The 19,021-nt window shown below is 45.5% G+C and overlaps 1 protein-coding gene across 2 annotated transcripts; it reads left to right on the forward strand.

Moving 5' to 3' along the window:
- Nucleotides 1-4,397: 4,397 nt before the first annotated feature.
- On the forward strand, nucleotides 4,398-12,569 carry LOC115392293 (cytochrome P450 2B4-like). 2 transcript variants are annotated; one of them, XM_030096879.1, is made up of 11 exons: nucleotides 4,398-4,553; nucleotides 6,079-6,241; nucleotides 6,912-7,064; nucleotides 7,207-7,367; nucleotides 10,588-10,656; nucleotides 10,782-10,886; nucleotides 10,963-11,098; nucleotides 11,307-11,392; nucleotides 11,555-11,656; nucleotides 11,731-11,872; nucleotides 11,953-12,569. In XM_030096879.1, the coding sequence occupies exons 1-11, from the start codon at nucleotides 4,398-4,400 to the stop codon at nucleotides 12,141-12,143; spliced, it is 1,464 nt and encodes a 487-aa protein (XP_029952739.1). In that variant the 3' UTR covers nucleotides 12,144-12,569. The 2 variants fall into 2 exon arrangements, with proteins under 2 accessions (XP_029952739.1, XP_029952740.1); XM_030096880.1 differs by lacking the exons at nucleotides 4,398-4,553; nucleotides 6,079-6,241 and adding an exon at nucleotides 6,556-6,767.
- The last annotated feature ends 6,452 nt before the right edge of the window (nucleotides 12,570-19,021 follow it).

Raw genomic sequence — 19,021 nt, forward strand, 5'->3', positions numbered from 1 at the left:
TGGCCACGCGAACACAAGTACAAGTACAAGTACAACCCTTGGGATCAGAACCTTGAGATCAGAACTCAATTTCCATTCATGGCTTTTTGTTTTCACCTTGATATTTTAGTATCTGAATCATTTCAGTTTTTTTTTTTCCCCAGTTGTGGAAGTTCAATTTAGTTAGAACAGAATAGAAAGCCTTTATTGTCATTATACAAGTACAATGAAATTCAAAGCTTCACCATAAAGTGCACACACATAAATAATAAATAGTAAGCATAGAAAATATGTACAACAAAAAAGACTACTACTTAGTTACCCCTACTAGTAACTTGAGTTGAGTATTGTGACAGCTCTTGGAAAGAAACTGTCCCTGAGTCTGTTTGTTTTAGCGGATACGGTCCTGTAGCGCCTGCCAGAGGGCAACAGGTCAAAGAGGTGGAAGCCAGGGTGTGTGTAGTCCTTAATAATGCTTTTTGCCCTGCCCAGGCATCGGGAGTTGTAGATGGTGGACAAGGAAGGTAGAGGGCAGCCGATGATTTTTACCTCTGCCAGGAGGTTATGTAATCGCGTCGGTTTGTTGGTTTGTTGGTTTATTGATTTCTTGGTTTGTTGGTTGGTTGGTTGGTTGGACTGTTAGCAAGATTGCGGAAAAAGTAATGGACGGATTGCAATGAAACTTTGTGGAAAGGTGGGTCTTGGGCTAACTTAGAAGCCATTAAATTTTGGTGATGATCCAGATCACTGTCTGGATCCAGGAATTTTTTAAAGGATTCTTTATCTTTGACAGATAGGGAGTCTTTCACATAGTTGGGCAGGCCCGCCGACAGGGGGGGACAAACTCCTGGTTCACAAAGGACACGCCGCTTCCGACGCGGAAGTGGAAGCGCCGCGCACCGACTTTCAGATGGGCGCCCCTGTTAACCTAACGGTTCATACAGGAGGCGCAGGGGAGCGCCGCGTGCGTAGCGGCTTGCGCCGTGGACCGCGGACGCTCCACTCCTCTCTATTTTCTCTGCGAGCCGTGTGCGCCGTTCACCGCCCGTTGTAAAGCTGGACAGAGCAGATCGCACCGCACAGGAAGTCAGGAACGGAAAATACGAGAGAATCCGGTCCATTTTCAAATTAAAATGAGGTAAAATAACATTAATTATGTTGCCTTTCGATTTTCCTTTTCAGATAAACACACACACACACGCTCAGTCTTGTATTTCTATCCTTGTGGGGACCGTCCATTGACTCCCATTCATGTCTAGCCCCTAACCCTGACCCTTACCCTAACCCTAACCCACACCACAACAAAGCCTAACCCTAAAGAAATGTTTTTGCACTTTTACTTTTTTCAGTAACAACAACATGGTCAAGAAAACACTGTTTCTCCTACTTAGGACCGGAAAAAGGTCCCCACAAGGCACGTCGTTCCACGTTTTGCTATCCTTGTGGGGACATTTGGCCCCGACAAGGATAGAAATACAAGAACGCACACACACACACACACACACACACACACACACACACACACACACACACACACACACACACACACAGGGAGAGAGGGCGAGAGAGAGAGGCACCGCACGCCGCAGCGCTCCGCTCCGATCACACTCCCGATCACAATGTTGTTCGGTGTTCTTATTGTTGTTGGTGACTGATTTGAGCTGTGGCGGAGGTCTGCGCTCTCTGAGTGCTAAATTCTAGTTTGTGCTGTTTTGGTCACCCTCTGCAGTCTCTTTCTGTCTACTCCTGTGCAACTTGAGTGTCACACTGACACAGCATAGATCAGCGGGCTCTCAATAGCTGACCGGTAAAAGGTCACCAGCAGGTTCGTGTCTAGTGGCTCCTTCCTGAGCACTCTCAGGAAGTGTGGTCAATAACCTGTCCCTGGAACAAGCCAACATCCCAGTCTGCCTGAAATCAACCACCATCCTTCTAGTCCCCAGAAAGTCATGAGACAGGTTAGTTTTACCCTACTGATGCTGTGTTGTTGCAATAGTAATCCTGCTGGATTTCCGACAGAACAAAGCTGCCCCTGCCCTCCTGTACATCAACGGTGTGAGGGTGGAGCGTGTGGAGTCCTTCAAATTTCTTGGGGTCCACATTTCTGCTGACCTCTCCTGGGCAGCCAACACCACAATTTACATCACAGCAAGTTAAAAGAACTTCACATTTAAAGTGTTAACTTTTCTAATAATACTTGAAGAAAAATGCATGTAGAAAATACTTTAATTACAGTTGTATTGTGGTCTGTCGAGGTGCAATAAACATTAAAACCTCTGTGCAGCTACCTGTTTTTGTTGTTCCATTCGGTGCACCTGGCTTGTGAAACCCGCTTTGGTGGTGGTGGGAGGGGGATCCAAATTCTTTTCTTTTTTTTTTAAACTTAAAGTAAAGTAATACTTAGATTCCCTGCTTTCACAGCGGAGTAACAAAATTACTAACTTGGCTACTTTTTACTTTTTTGGAGAAGTAAAGAGTAACTATAACTAATTACTTTTTTAAAGTTTCATGCCCAAAACAGAACCGGTGACAAAGGGCAGCCCTGCCGGAGGCCATCATGCACCGGGAACAGGCTTACTGCCGGCAATGCAGACCAGACTTCGGTCATACAGAGACTGGACGGCCCTTTAAAAGGGGGAACACCCCCCATAAGATACAACAAGGGATGCGGACATGGATTTATGTTGTTTGATAAAACATGTTTCTCTTTACCTGTAACTTAGATTGGATCACATTTTATGCCCAAGATTTCACATCGGACAAACACTTTTTTCTTGCCACTTTAGCAATGGGTGAAAACAGAAAGCAGATGGTTGCACTTTATTCATTTGCTTGTGTACAGCAGTGTGAACTCGGGACATCTTTAAATGTGGGTGTGTGTATCTGTGTTGATAGATGTGTAGTTTTTTGATGATTTTTCACACTCCAGCCTGCCCTCTGTGCTCAGTACCACCATTGTAACTGTAATCCGTTATGTAATCTCGTTACAGGTACCTCTGATAAAAACACGGATTACTGAGCAGGATTACTTTTGAAAATCAGACGGAATATACCAGCAACAACAGACATCTGTGCCGTATACAGACATTGTGACATTTTACAGCACTTTACAGCGCTTTACAGCACAAACCGCCACATCGTAGATCTATTAACAATAGACACCGTAGATATATAAATGATAGACGCCTACAGAGACAATGTTCTATTGTTTGACTGTTCTGGAAAAAAAAAAGAGGCAGATAATATGTGTAATATTTTTGCTGCCCTGTTTTGTATTGCCACTTAAAAAAGATGAATAAAAAAAATAAATAAATGATAGACGCCACATCCACCGCTGTCTCGGAGCAGCCTCCCGCTCTGCTGATATGTTTAACCGTAACTGAAAGAACCCGTGTTGCCATGAATTTTACCCCCTGCTGCTGGAGTCATGGCTGCTCCAGAGAGAGAAACTTTTTCTTTGGCTGGAAACGCAGACATTTAGTATTTAAGTCAGATGAGGCCCAGAACGTCTCTGTACAATGTAAATTCTGCCTTCCAGCTATGAAAATGCTCTCAACTCTGGACATCCAGGGACTCATCAAACCTGAAGACACATCTACAGGAATGAAACACACCTGAACTCACAGTGAAGCTGAAGTGTTGTTAGCCTGCTAACCTGTCAGTAACCTGCTAACCTGTCAGTAACCTGCTGCTGAGAACCTCAGCCTCACCAGGCTGAACTCAGCAGAATCTGATGGAGGCAATAATATCTTCAGCCTGGATGGAGGATTTACTGGAGACTGCATGTTTCCTTCTGTCACCGAGGAATGAATCAACTCTGAACTCTTGAAAAAATACTTTGCATGGCCGACCTGAGGACAAACCTGCTCCTCACGACAGCAGTACAGCTACACAGCAGACTGAGGATATAATATAAATGTGTGTTAACACTGTCAGTCCGGCTCCTGGTGCTGCTGCTGTTCTGTAGAACTACTGGAGGAACACAGTCTGAACTGATGGTTCTGATCCTGAGTCAGAAAGAAAGAAAGTCAGATTCTCAGTTGGTTTAGAGGTCAAAGGTCATGTTGTTGGTATTAATTGGGTTTGAACACACAGAGTTCAGAACACTTAGAGCAGGGGTGTCCAAGACGTGTGCTGAAACTTAGGGATTGTAAGATCAAGTCCTATTCATGACTCTCATCAGGAAAACGACTTCTGCTCCACTGATCATCAGCCGACCAAACTGCAAACACTGCCTGGCCCCACAGAGCAGCAGAGGAGAGGGGGGAAACAAGGCCACAGTGCAACTCTGTGGCTCAGAAGTGGAAGGCGGGGCATCCACAGTGCGATCGGAGGAGGCAGGGCTGAGACTTGGAACTCCTATTTCACAACAAACCCATCAAGTAGCCTGTTCAGTCCGTCCAGTTCAATTCACCACAATGATTTTCTCAGTCGTCCTAATATTGGTATGCCTTTACCTTTTAGTTCTCAAAACCCAGCGGCCCAGGAATTTTCCTCCAGGCCCCTTTGCTCTGCCTGTTTTGGGAAACCTTTTAAATCTGAACCTGGAGAATCCCTTGAAGGATTTTGAGAGGGTATGTATAATTTTTACTTTTAAAACGTTTAGGAAGAAATCTTTGCTGAGCATTTTTTCTTGTGCATTATTCACACAGAAGCCACCTTCTGTTGAATGTTTTTGTGTTTTAAAAGCATGCTGTTGATATGAAAGCTGAATGTCTGCACACTTGGTCCTTTAAAAATAAATTAACATCATTGAGCATCATTTTTGTATGCAATGCAAAAAGAACAACCAAACAGCAAAAGCACAGCCTTCCATGGAGAATGATCTCTCTGTGTGGCAGCTATAATAAAAGCAATTGTGTGTCTGATGACAAACTTGATTGATCCATGCTCTCATTGCTGGAAAAGTGAACAGTTTTTACATTCCGGATCCATCTGAATCACATTTGAATAAACCATGCACTCAAATAACATTCAGTTAAAAAATAAACAGAAGTCTGTCCAAAGGTAGGTAACCCAGACCCCTGGATTTCTTTGCTCAATGTGAAATGCTTGTAATTCATTTACCCTGACTTTCACCATCAAAATAACCTTTATCGTTAATCTTTATTATCGAGTATGACTCATCTCTTTTGCATGAACACACACAGTCACACAGGAGATCAAAACAAACAAATATGAACACATAATTTAAATATACAAACACATTACATAATTTAAAAATACAAACACATTTTCTATAGATTTTGAAATGTCGAAACAACAAATGCACCAACAAAGAACAACATGCATGCACACACGCACACGCACACACACACACACACGCACACGCACGCACACACACAAATAATTCAAAGATGTCCGGAGTTCAGATCACTTTACACAATCAAATGAATTAAGTTCAAAGTTTAGACTGTCTTCACCTCCTGCTGCTGTATCAAGACAAAGTATGTCTGACCTTTTCATTGATGTCTGACATGATTAAATCTGAATCCAGGTTAAAGGTAATAATCAATCACTCCTCTGTGTTGCTGTATTGCTCTCTGCGTGGTGTGACTGGCAACCACCAAGACACTTTACAGCTGAACCACACAAACAATGTTTTTTTTTTTTTTTTTTTTTTTTTTTAGCATACTCTGTACATCACACAGTGGCAGCACTGGTGTAAAAATTAACTCCCAGGGTAATGAGTCAAAAAACAAACAAAAACAAACAAAAAAAAACATTGACTGGACTTGTAAGTTGGAAAAAATGGAGTCCAGACTCCAGAATGAGATTGGGAAAAGGTGGAGAGTAAAACAAGGCAAATAAGAGCTGAGCAGTTTGGTTTGGTATGGGAGAGTTTCAAACACACACTCTCACCACAAATAAAATTTTACCCCAGATTTTCAATTTAACACATAACATGCTCATAAGTCCTCTGTTCATAAGCTTTCTATTTGACTTTATTCCAATTTAAATCTGCATATCTACATTGCCTTGTTTTAAAAGCTGTTATCCCAGTAAGTGATGTTCCATCTTGAACTGAAGAATGATAAAAGTCTTGAATTTTGTTGTTGTGAAACTTCCAAACTGGGATTTTGTTCTTGTGCTTCACAGCTGAGGAGAACTTACGGAAATATCTACACCCTGTTCATTGGCCGCAATCCAACTGTTGTCATCAATGGGTTAAAGGTCATGAAGGAGGCCATGGTGACCAAGGGGGTGGAATTTGCTGGACGACCCCAAGACCTTTTCGTCAATGCTATCACCCTGAAAAGAGGTTGATGTATTATCAACTCTATACTTGTTTGACATTTCTTGTTGGAGCATGACAGATGTATTCACCATTATTTGCTTGTTTGTTTGAAGGCTTGGATATTTTATTTTGCTGTCCAGTAATGCAGTTTGACGAGAAATAAGGTAGTGATTAGTGCCAGAAAATGTCATGGGTTCACGAACTGACTGGTCTTCTCTTCATGGAGTTTGCATGTTTTCCCTCTGTGTGTGTGTGTGTGTGTGTGTGTGTGTGTGTGGGGGGGGGGGGTTCCGGGTACATTCCAGAACCGTCCACGTGAGGTTAACTGGCTTCTAGGTGTGAGTGTGAGTTGTCGTTCTCACTGTTTGTCCTGTGGTGGACTGGACACCTGTCCAGGGTGGATTCAGGGTGGACCCATACCGACCTGGGAATAACTCCAGCGGCCGACAACCCTGGACAGGATAAAGCTGGAGAGAAGATGGATGGATGGATGGATTGATAAGACGTGCTTGTACAATGAATCCTGTCTGCCACAGTGTTTCCTCAACAGGTTTCTGCCCCCATCAGGATGCATGTTTTCACAAATTCCCGGTCATAGTATGATTGACAACAATAATGTAGTTCTCTTTTTCTGCTATGTCACAGATTAACTTTTTCCTGAGAGTTTGTTCTGTTTCTTCTTCTTCTGTTGTAGGAGTGATTCTGGCCGACTATGGGTTAAACTGGAAGGAGCACCGTCGCTTTGCTCTGATGACTCTGAGAAACTTCGGGATGGGGAGGACCTCAATGGAGGACCGGATTCATGGGGAGATTCAGTACCTCATCAAAACTCTGGAGAGCAATGTTGGTAGGTCATCTATGGACAATAACAGTAACATAACTAATAATCTGATACGTGAACATGGTTCACACCACTTGATTCAATTCTGTTTTCCATTCCTGCATAAAAACCCCTTCATATCATGCTTCAATTTAAATGATCTTTACAGGTAAAACCATGAGTCCTGAGCGCATGTTTCACAAGGCAGCGTCAAATATCATCTGCCAGGTTCTGTTTGGAAAACGCTACGAATATGACGATGACTTTATCAAAGAGATACTTCCGTTGTTCTGTGAAATTGCCAAGCTCATCAATGGCCCATGGGCGATGGTGAGTTAAAGCAGGGTCTACCGCCGTGTTCCAGCAGACTGCTTAACAGCACATTAACAACATCATGCAAGAGCTCATGTTCTGCCAGCTCTGTGGACAGACAACGCAAATCTTGATTCACACCAGGAATCAGTAAATCAGCCCTAATTTATTTAAAGCAACACTAAGGAACTTTCAGTTTTCGTTGATTTTGGCAGCGCCAGTGGACCAAAGCGGTAGTGTTTTGCCTGACCGAATACTACAGTTCCCATGAGGACTAGTGCGTGGCGTCGTAAATTGCTGCTCCCGGTGGCGTGCTGTCGGACTGAACTCGCCTTCATTTGTTTCCAGTGGCTGTGTGAAGGATGGATAGCGACGAGGTAATGAATCTAAATGAATCTCATGGTGGCTAAACAATGTTATATCGTGATGTGACGCATGCCGTAAAGCAGTTCGCACATTTGGAGCTTTTTAGTGTGCAGGGTTCCTACCACCCTCCTCACAGCTGCTTAGTCCAAGTGAAAGCAATACTGACGCCCTCAGGCCGTGACAGAGGGGTCATTCAACTAGTTGTAAGTCAAAGTATCATCACAAAAGATATTAAAATGTTTTATTAAGGTTGAAAAGTTCCTTAGTGTAGGTTTAACAACTAATCAAAATCTATCAAAATTGAAATCTATTTGAAAGCATTAAATTCACACATGATACAGTGTTTTAGGTAAAAAAAAGAAAGTAAATTGACCAGGTAGTGATCGGTGGCAGCTCTGCCCCCCTCTTCACCCGAGTGTCCAAAACATGCGACGGAGATCAATTGACATGACAACACAATCGATCATCGACCTCCGACCAAGGGTGTCCTGGTGCCAAGTGCACTTATGGACACCCCTGTGCTCGAACATGGTGATTGTTATGGACAGACTGTGTTAGCACAGAAGTCCAATAAAAGAACACCACTCGGGTTCAGATCAGGGAGGCCGTGTGTCCCAATCACTCCCCTCCAGGTCTCACTGTCACTGCCCACGTGGGCGTTGAAGTCCCACAGTAGAACAATGGAGTCCCCAGTCAGAGCACTGTCCAGCACCCCTCCCAGAGACTCCAAGAAGGCTGGGTACTCTGCACTGCTGTTCGGCCTGAAATGAAGAGTCCAGCTCTTCTCGAGAGATTGGGTTCCAGAGCCCAGGCTGTCTGGAGGTCAGGCACACACTGCCCCTTCGGGTTGAGCCCGGCCGGGCCCCGTGGGCAAAGGCGCAGTCATCAGGCACTCACTTACAAGCCCCAATCCCAGGCCTGGCTCCAGGGTGGGGCCCTGGCTGTGCCATACCGGGCGACGTCTCGGTCCTTGATTTAATCTGTCTCATAAGGGTTATTGACCTGCTTTTAGTCTGGCTCGTCACCCAGGACCTGTTTGCTGTGGGAGACCCTACCAAGGACATAAAGCCCCCGACAGCTTAGCTTCTGGGATCACGCAGGCACTCAAACTCCCCCACCACTTTAAGGTGGCAGGTCAGGGGACCCAAACGTGTTGTGAGAGTCTGCTGGGAACATCCTGCGGAACCCATTGTCAGCAGGGTTTTCAACTCTCACCTCTGGGAGAGCTTCTCTCATGTCCTGAGGGAGGTTGGAGACATTGAGTCCCAGTGGGCCATGTTCTCCACCTCCATTGTTGAAGCAGCTGCTTGGAGCTGTGGCTGTGAGGTCTCCAGTGCCTGCCGTGGCGGTAACCCCCGAACCTGGTGGTGGACACCGGAAGTAAGGGCAGCCATCAAGCTGAAGAAGGAGTCCTATCAAGACTTGTTGGCTCATGGGACTCCAGAAGCACCTGACAGGTATCAGCAGGCCAGAAAAACTACAGCCTGAGTGGTTGTGGAGGCAAAAACTGGGAGGAGTTCGGGGAGGCCACGGAGGAGGACTATCGGTCGGCCTCGAAGAAATTCTGGCAAACCGTCCGGCGCCTCAGGAGGGGAAAGCAGGTCTCCACCAACACTGTTTACAGTGGAGGTGGGGAGCTGCTGACCTCAACTGGGGATATTATAAGATGGTGGATGGAAAACGTCGAGGACCTCCTCTATCCCGTCGCCACGTCTTTCGTGGTGGAAGCAGTGGCTGAGGTCTCAGAGGTGGACTCGTCCATCACCCAAGCTGAAGTCACCGAGGTGGTCGGTAAGCTCCTCAGTGGCAAGGCACCTGGGGTGGATGGGATTCGCCCTGAGTACCTTAAGTTTCTGGATGTGCAGGAACTTGATTGACATGTGTCTGTAACATCACGTGGTGGATGGGGACAGTGCCTCTGGATTGGCAGACTGGGTGGTGGTACCCCTTTTCAAAAAGGGGGACCGAAGGATGTGCTCCAACCCTTCGGGGACCACAGTCCTCAGCCTCCCTGGGAAAGTCTATTCCAGGGTACTTGAGAGGAGTATTCGACTGATAGTTGAACCTCGGATCCAGGAGGAACAATGCGGTTTTCGTCCTGGTCGTGGAACACTGGACCAGCTCTATACCCTCCATAGGGTGTGCTCGGGTTCGTGGGAGTTCGCCCGACCAGTTCACATGCTTTTTGTGGACTTGGAGAAGACATCCGACCGCGTCCCTTGTGGTGCCTTGTGGGGGGGGTGCTTCGGGAATACGGAGTCCGAGTCCCCTTGTTAAGGTCCGTCCGGTCTCTGTATAACCGAAGCAGGAGCCTGGGCTGCATTGCTGGTAGTCTGTCCCCGATTCATGTTGGACTCCAGCAGGGCTGCCCTTTGTCACCTGGGGACAGGGAAGTCTGGGCGTCTCTGCTTAGACTGCTGCCTCCACGACCTGGTATCGGTTGAGCGGTAGAAAATGTATGGATAGATTTTTTTGGAATTTTCATTCTTGTCTACTATTAGATGTATTTTTCCCACACAAGTTATTTCTACTTAACAATGTAGGGAAGTAGTTTATTTTTCACCTTATAAATTCACTACGTTACATGCAGCTTTGCTTCCTGAAACGTCTGTTCAAAATATTGTATTCAGTACAAATCCTTATTTTTTTTGGGATAAAAATAGAAAGAAATCCGACAGAAATGTAAAAAAAAACCAACCAAAGTCTAAAGGCAAAACAATCATGGGCAATGCTAAGCTGCAGATCTTTAAAATGATAGATTTTAACTTTTTCTGCAGTGTTAGATGACTTTTCTGTGTTTGACACATGTATGCATTGGGAGAAAGTTATGATATGATCATTAATATTCTCGTCTTTGCTTTCTTTTTACCAGCTGTACGATTCCTTTCCCTTCATTCAGAACCTGCCGCTACCCTTCCAAAAGGGCTTTAGAAATGTAGAGGTAATGCTTCATATAAAACTGAACCACACACATCACCTGTTACTGTGAACACTCTTAAAGATGAAATATTAATTCATATTATATCCCATACCAACCCATATGATGGCTGATGACTTGTTTTTCAGAGAATTCAGACTCTTATTGGGGGTTTGGTGGCTGAGCACAAGAAGACCAGAGTCCCCGGAGAGCCTCGAGACTTTGTTGACTGTTACCTGGATGAAATGGATAAGGTGTGTGTTAGCTGCAGCAGTTTGAACATCACACAACCATTGTCTGATTTGGGTTTGGTTATTGTCTCTTTTGCAGAGAGTCGATGACTCTTTCTTTTGTGACGAGCAGCTGACAATGATTGCTCAGGATCTTTACATCGCTGGGACCGACACCACCTCCAACACCCTGCTGAGCAGTTTTCTTCACCTTACAAACAATCCACACATTCAAGGTATGTCTGCAAGACTGAGAAGAGCATGACACCTTTCAGTTTTAAAGCTCTTACTGCAGAGTAACCATCACCCAAGGTAGTCAGACTTGTATCCCACAGAAGCAAAAAGGAAAAAAAAATTTTCTATTGTTTGTAGGTAATTACTTTTTTCAGATTCTTGTTTTAATACATGATGATTTAAAAGGCTGAATATAATGCTATCTTGCAGAAAGAGTCCAGCGGGAGATCGATCAGGTGCTGGAAGGGAAGGCTCAGGCCACTTTTGAGGACAGACACAAAATGCCGTATGTTCAGGTAACTGAGATTTCATGATTTCACTTGTGTCAAACATGTGTCTGGCTCAGCACAAAGTCAACTAAAACTCAAGATTATTCACTAAAAATCTGTTCGAGGGAAAGTATCATGCTCTCTTTGTTGGCTCTTCCACAACAGCTAATAATAAGTTTCTGTTTTCAGGCTGTGATCCATGAAATTCAGAGAATGTCCAATACTGTTCCGCTCAGTGTTTTTCACTGTACCACCAAAAACACAGAACTCATGGGATATTCACTTCCAAAGGTAATGGATTACTGTTTGGGAACATTTCAAATAGAAGTGAAAAAAGATCCCTCAGGATTTTTTTTCCTTTTCAGGGAACCATGATCATTCAGAACTTGACCTCGGTGCTGAACGAGGAAGGCCAGTGGAAGTTCCCTCATGAATTCAACCCTGAAAACTTCCTCAACGACAAAGGAGAATTCTTCAAACCGGAGGCCTTCATGCCTTTCTCTGCAGGTACGACTGCATGAACACCTTCATTTATGACTGAGAGAGTCAAATCAGACGCCTCTTCTCCATTTTTTCCTGTGTCTCAGGTCCTCGGATGTGTCTCGGAGAGGGTCTGGCTCGCATGGAGCTCTTCCTCATCCTGGTCACTCTGCTGAGGCAGTTCAAGTTCATCTGGCCTGAAGACGCAGGAGAACCAGACTTCACTCCTGTCTATGGAGTCACTTTGACTCCGAAACCATATCACATGAAGGTGGAGCTCAGATCAACCAAAGACTGAGAGAACTACAACAAACCTGTGAATCTGCAGATTCTTTCAAAGTAAATCATCTTCCTTCTTCTTGTTAAAGCTGCTCTATTAATTTGTCCTCTCAGCATATCAACTTCCTCCATTTTTTGTCCAGTCTACCGACTCCTCACTGCATTTCCAAACATCTCAACTACCGTCTTTATCTCCGAGCCGTCCTTCTGATCTGGTCATGTTTTCATTTTTCTTTTGATTTATGGGTTAGTCTTTCAGTTTAGCGAAGATTCAAGCCAGTGGAAAATGTACAATTTCATCTGATGGCACAAATTGAACCTTATTCTCAACATATCTCTCCATTCAACATTTAATGATTTTACGTTCGAATTGAAAATCTTGTGCTGAAAGTTGTGTCTTCTTTGGAGTTTGAAGCTGTTTTTTTTTTTTCCTTTTTGATTCTGTTCTCACTTGCAATAAAGAGCTCTGAACTTGGATTTCATCTCAGTCCTCATAAGTCTTTCCCAATAATATAATTTAAGAAACTCAATTGATCCGTTGTAGGGAAATTTCTTCATTTCACCCACCGTTCCTCTAGAAGCGCTGGGCTGACCCAGTGCAACATCTGGGAAATCCACAGTGTAAAAAGTGGACAAAGCATGTGACTCCAAAACATGATGCCTCCCCGGATGTGTCAAAGACTTGCAATGTCACAGTGTCCACCAAGGGCTGGCTCCAAAAAGTCTGTGAGTCCATAGACTCCAATTCAAAATAAAACATCAATAAAACTGGAGGGGGCGTGGCTACTTGATTGACAGGTCTGCTTTGGAATGATTCACAGCTCCTTCCAGCGCAACTCCGGTTTTTTGACACCTGGACCTTATTTATAGGTGTGTGCATGCTCATATACTCACTCAGACAAACATCGTGCAGCTCGGAGTCCTCCAGAAGTTATTTAGATCCAACCGATTTAGCGGGGGCCACGGCAAGGGAGCTTCAGCGCGGGACATAATCTCTGCAAAATCGTTCATTTCGCTATATTTCTTCATCCATCGCCAGTGTTATCATAAAGTCAGCTCGTCTACCATCTTCAAGTGGGTCAGCTGACAGTTTTCGCTAACTTAGCCATAATTAGGTCGGATGGGAACGTTGCGGAGCTCCTCTCCCCAGCAGAAAGGCACTTTGAGTCGGCCTCGGCTGTCACGGCACCCGGGCGTCTGACTCGCTGGGAGGCTGTGGAGCTCCGGTGCCCAGCGGAGGCGCACTGCGCACGGGCTGCGGGGCGCTCCTGGAAGTCTCTCCTCACCGAGAGTCTCTGGAGGTCTCCAAGCCGGCGGGGGAGCGCTGCGAGCGGGTCGAGGGGCGCATGCGCAGCCGCGGCACGGCTGCTGGAGCCTCTCCCGTCAGCAGGAGACACTGGAGGTCTCCAAGCCGGGTGAGGAGCGCTGTGCGTGGGCCGCGGGGCACGCGCCTCCCGGCGAGTCAGACGCTCGGGTGCCATGACAGCCGAGGCCGACTCAAAGTGCCTTTCTGCTGGGGAGAGGAGCTCCGCAACACTCCCATTCGAGCTAATTGTGGCTAAGTTAGCGAGGTGTCAGAGAAGAGCTAAGCGGAGCAGATCCCATCGGAGCAGAGCAGAGCAGAGCTTTGAGCATCAACCCCGGACCGAAAGGCAACCTGGGGCTGCCACGGGGGCCCCCCGCCCGGAACGGTACCCAGCGCTGCCGCCGTGGCAGACGGTTCCCCCGACTCAGCGGCCCAGCCTCCAGGCCCAGTGGGGCTCCACAAGCAGGCGACCGGACCCACGCACCGGCTGCCCCTGGCCGTCCAACCGTCTTCAGGTGGGTCAGCTGACCCACCTGAAGACGGTAGACGAGCTGACTTTATGATAACACTGGCGATGGATGAAAAAATATAGCCGAAATGAGCAATTTTGCAGAGATTATGTCCCGCGCTGAAGCTCCCTTGCCGTGGCCCCCACTAAATCGGTTGGATCTAAATAACTTCTGAAGGACTCCGAGCTGCACGATGTTTGTCTGAGTGAGTATATGAGCATGCACACACCTATAAATAAGGTCCAGGTGTCAAAAAACCGGAGTTGCCCTTTAAGATTAAGTTCTCCTATAATTGTTATTTTCCACAGTCACTCAGTTTGTTGACTAGTTAAAATTAGTTGTTGATTCATTGATTGCTGATTCGATTTTCACTGCATGCAAAAAAGATCATGTTGCTTTCAAACCTGAGAATCTCACACTCAATGCAGTGTTTGCTTGATCATCTGTAGAGTGATGATATGTACAATGGGATGGACGTAATAAGTATTTCAAGATCAGATCTGGGCAGCTGTCTGCAGCGACGTGCAGTCACGTTCCTACTGAGCGAGGCTCAAGCCCAAATTCCACTGCATGAGTATCCGGTGCGTCCCCGCTCCGCTGCGGCAGTGGAGCCGATACGTTTGCATGTACTTCCACAGGCTGCGGCACGGCTCCGGCACGGCTGCATATCTGCTCCGCCTGCCTCCGGTCTACCTCTGTCCCATTCAGGTGCATAGAAACATTGCTACAATCATACAATATTGCACGCCCCAGCTGCCGAACAGGACAAGGGAAAAAAAAAAAAAAAAAAAAAAAAAAAAAGGTGCACAGAAACAGAACAAGAGTGGAGTTGGGGTGGCTCTGTGCTTTTACAAGAATCTGGAGTTTAAAATGGTGGAAAAAATGTCAACAGTCGTGAATAATAATTTAGAATGTATCACAAATCAAATATATGTGGAGAAGAATAAACACGTCATGGTGAGTTGATTTTATAGAGCACCAAGTTCAAACAGATTCTTTTAATGAATGGCTGGAAGAATAGATCTCAAAAGCAAATCAGAAGGTCATGTTCATATGTGGAGATTTGAACATCGATTAACCATAGCACAGATGACCACACACTCACATTCACTGCAATTTAGAACTGACATCACATGCATGGTTATGGCCTGTGAGAGTTCTGCTCCTTTGATGCCTGCCTGGGTTTGGACTGTGACTTTAGCTTTAGATACTCTGTCTGGACTTGTCTGCTCTGAATAAAATCCTGTTCGACTCCTCATTGCCTCCAGTCTACATTTGGGTTGACCTGGCAAAACGAACAACTTCATGATTTTTTAAAATAATAACCTCAGTGACAGAGTTGGTAGGTTGTAAACCTGAAATACAAACCAACAGTCTGGTATCGGTCACAAACCAATATATTTCCCATAAATATCATTGTTTTTAATTTTAACTTCCATTTACCAGTGTTGACAATGAACTCTGAAAAAATAATAAAGGTAGCGCTACAAAGTAGCCTCCCCACCCCACGGCAAACTTACGTATAAATATTTCACACAGCAACTAAAAGGTTCTTTTAAAAGACAGGTAGTGGTGAGAGTAAAGTTACCTCTAGTTTCGGTCACATCTGGTGACCTTCCTCAGGAGGCACGTCACGTGATGGGAAGTGACGTGTTAAATAGGCTGCTGGCTCTTCCTCTGATGTTTTCCAGACAGTAGGGGGAAATTATGCCCCCTACTGTCTGAGGCCTTCTCCAGGACTGCGTCCCACGTGCGAGGGGGCGTACACCTTGTCACCACTACCTGTCTTTTAAAAGAACCTTTTAGCTGCTAAGTGAATTGAAGACAGTATGAACCTTTACCCAAAAAAAAAAAAAAAAATTCAGTTTCAAACACACACACACACACACACACACACACACACACTCTGTCTACGTAAGTGAACACAAAATAATCAATAGTATTCAAACAAAATATGCTATCTGTACCCCCAAAATAACCATAATAATATTTTAATTTCTTTATTCACAGGAAAATTATATGTTGCTGTCAAGAACTGCTACCTCTTGTCTCTACCCAGCTATAATTTTCTCTTTCTCCACGGCGCCACCATCTTTTACAAGCTGGATGTCACAAACGCCTGCCACCTACAATGCATCCAAGAGGGAGATGAGTAGAAGACAGCCTTCAGGACTCCTCTTGGACACTGAGAGGCTCGCTGACGCCCATGCGATATTCCAGGCCTGAGGAATAGGGTTGCCAACTGTCTCGTATTAGCCGGGACGTCCTGTATTTAAGCCAAAAGAGGCGTGTCCCGTACGGGACGTTGTCTGTCCCGGCCGCACGAGTAAACGCAAGACGCATTTTTTTTCCTCTCTCTCTCTCTGTGTTCTGAAGGCTGTCTGGCATGGCATGTAATTCGAGGGCCCAGCCACTAGGGGCGCTAAAACCAGAGCAGTAGCGCACCAAGCGGAGTGAAGAAGAAACTCACTGGAGGGCTGCTGCGTTTGGGTTAGAAGAAGAAGAATACTGACGGTGTAGCTGTGTGGAGTTTGATCCGGTGTGTCTGTTCAAGTTCAAGTTTCTATTTTTATCTTTTGATCTGTCGCTTGTGTGTGCGTCCATGGACATGTAAGTTTGTGCCGTTTCCATATCGGATATGTTTTGTTTATTTCATTGATGTGTGTCTGCTGCTGCAGACTGTGGTGCGTTTTCAGTGTTGATACAGCACCTGGACGTATTTAACGCGACTGCATTTGCGCAACAAGTAACACCGCGCCGCGCTACATGCAAAACTTGTCGCTGGTGTGTGAATTCATTCGCGGGACGCGTCACGCTGGTACAAATATGCAACACAGAACATCCTGCAGAAACATCACAGCATCCTCATCACCGTCTCCTGCACAGCAGCAGTGGTCAGGATTCTTCTGATGTTTGTCCCACAGTCCTGTGTGCACCCGGCTGTCTGAGTGTGTGTGTGCGCGCGCGCATACTGATCGATGGTGCGGGTTTTGTTCTTTTTTGTTTTTATTACTGTTTTTACTGTTCAGCACTTTTATGAAAACGAGTAGTACTTTTACAAATAGAGATTGAGATGCTCCGCCTGCTACCGTCGCTGCTCTGTATCTGACATGAGGAAGTCACCTCCGGCTGCAGCGAGGCGTCGGCATTGCTTCAGGCTGCCTGCTGCCCTCCGGAGGCGGTCTGAGCTCGGTGAGTTCCACCGTCTTCTGCAGGAGCTGCGCCCGGACGGCCGGTTCCAGCGCTGCTTCAGGCTGACGCTGTGTTTCCACCAGAAGCGGTGAACAAGTGAGATCGCGCACGCCGCTCGCCTTGGCATCATGCCAACTGTTCTGCGTGGTCGGAGCTCTGCTGCCCTCCGTCAGCATGTCTGTGAAGACCTCCACGCTGATAGGCTGTCCTGGCGCGAATTCACTATTTCAACCAACTCGAGCAACGAGCGATGGAGCGGCGGGCGGCAGCGAGTGGCAATGCAAGTCGACGGGCCCGTGGATTTTTCCCTGGAAACGCTCGCCGCTGGCCGCTCACCGCGTCATCGCTCACCGTCCGCCGCTCAAGGTTGAGCGACAATCGCGTCATTACATTGACTTTGTGAAACACACACTCAAACTTACTGGAAAATAAATACACACAGTGAGCTCAGTGCAGCGCACTCACTTGCGCTCTCTGTTCACCAGACGAGGTGCCACTCCTCTTTATTTTTCAGTGCCAAACCGGCAACCACAACAAAACAACACATCCCTCGAAGATTGTCTATTGCAACACAATGACAGATATCGCACTCTCACAGGGGTGCGTGCGTCCGCTCGACGGCCCGGGGTAATGCGTGCGTTAATGCGTTTGTGCGCGCGCGTGTAGGGATCCTCTCGCGGGCCAGATTGGACGGTTCGGCGGGCCACATTTGGCGGAGACCCCTTGGCCCGCGATTGAAGTGCCCCCAAAAAAGTGGCCCGCCGCCAAATCTAATTGCCGACCCCTGCAATATGCTGTTACAGAAATTTGTTTAAGACCCAATAATGTCGTTTATTTGTCACATTTCCAACCACTCCAAGAAGATATATTAGGAATCATGGGTTTATTATGTGCATTTGTTTGTAATTAATGGAAATATGACCAGTCTTTATCACCAAATATGGTGAATGTGAAAAACTCCTCACTCATCCCTCAGTTAGTGCAATGTGTAAAATAATTTGTTGTGTCCGTCCCCCGAATGTTCTGTCCTGATGCAAGAAGGATTGGGGAACTATGGTTGTTCATATGTGCATCTTTGCTTAATGAATAGCAACAATATGTTTAAAAACATGATTCCCCATGTAATTTTTGAAATCGGGGCCACATTAGTCCCTTTGTGGTGTCCGTCCCTCAGTAGTGTCCGTCCCTTCCTCTGCATGGTCTGTTACATGATGTTACATGAGCTATGATGGAAATTAAATAAGGGTTAAAGGTTCAAATGGAGAAAAAATTTAATTGTTGTCTGATATTAACTGATTTAATGGCAGTAAGATACATATGTAACTAACTGTGGTGCGTTTAGTATGATTGATTGACCGTGTTGACAACATGATCACATGATGATACTCATCAACGATGCAAACGACACTCAATATCAAATGATATTTTATAATTTCCTTGGATATTGACATTTTGAAACATTGAAAGCTTGCTTTGGGACAAAAAATTGCAGAAAAACACCATCAATCCCACTGAGATCACTGTTTAAATGGTCCTTGTACGAATATGTCATCAGCTGTAGCGTCCGTCCCCCTTTTCTTGTGAATCGTTACTTAAGCTACAATTGATAAGGAACATAGTTAAATGAGGAATAAATGTTTAAATGGAGAAACTGAAAGGTTGTTGTTTGATATTCAACTAAATTAGAGCAGTAAGATTTCACTCTGATGAACAATGGGGGCAGATATAGTCTATTGACGGCATGAAATTTTTAAATTTTGTGAAATTGCTCATAAAATCAGTTGATATTTTGCAAGTTTCTTGCATTTTGGCGTTCTATAACACGAAAAGATTACTTTGGGTCACAAACATGTAAGAAAGACACCATCAGTACCATGATGAACACCCAGC

The sequence above is a fragment of the Salarias fasciatus genome, chromosome 7, assembly GCF_902148845.1.
Source record: "Salarias fasciatus chromosome 7, fSalaFa1.1, whole genome shotgun sequence".
NCBI lineage: Eukaryota > Metazoa > Chordata > Actinopteri > Blenniiformes > Blenniidae > Salarias > Salarias fasciatus.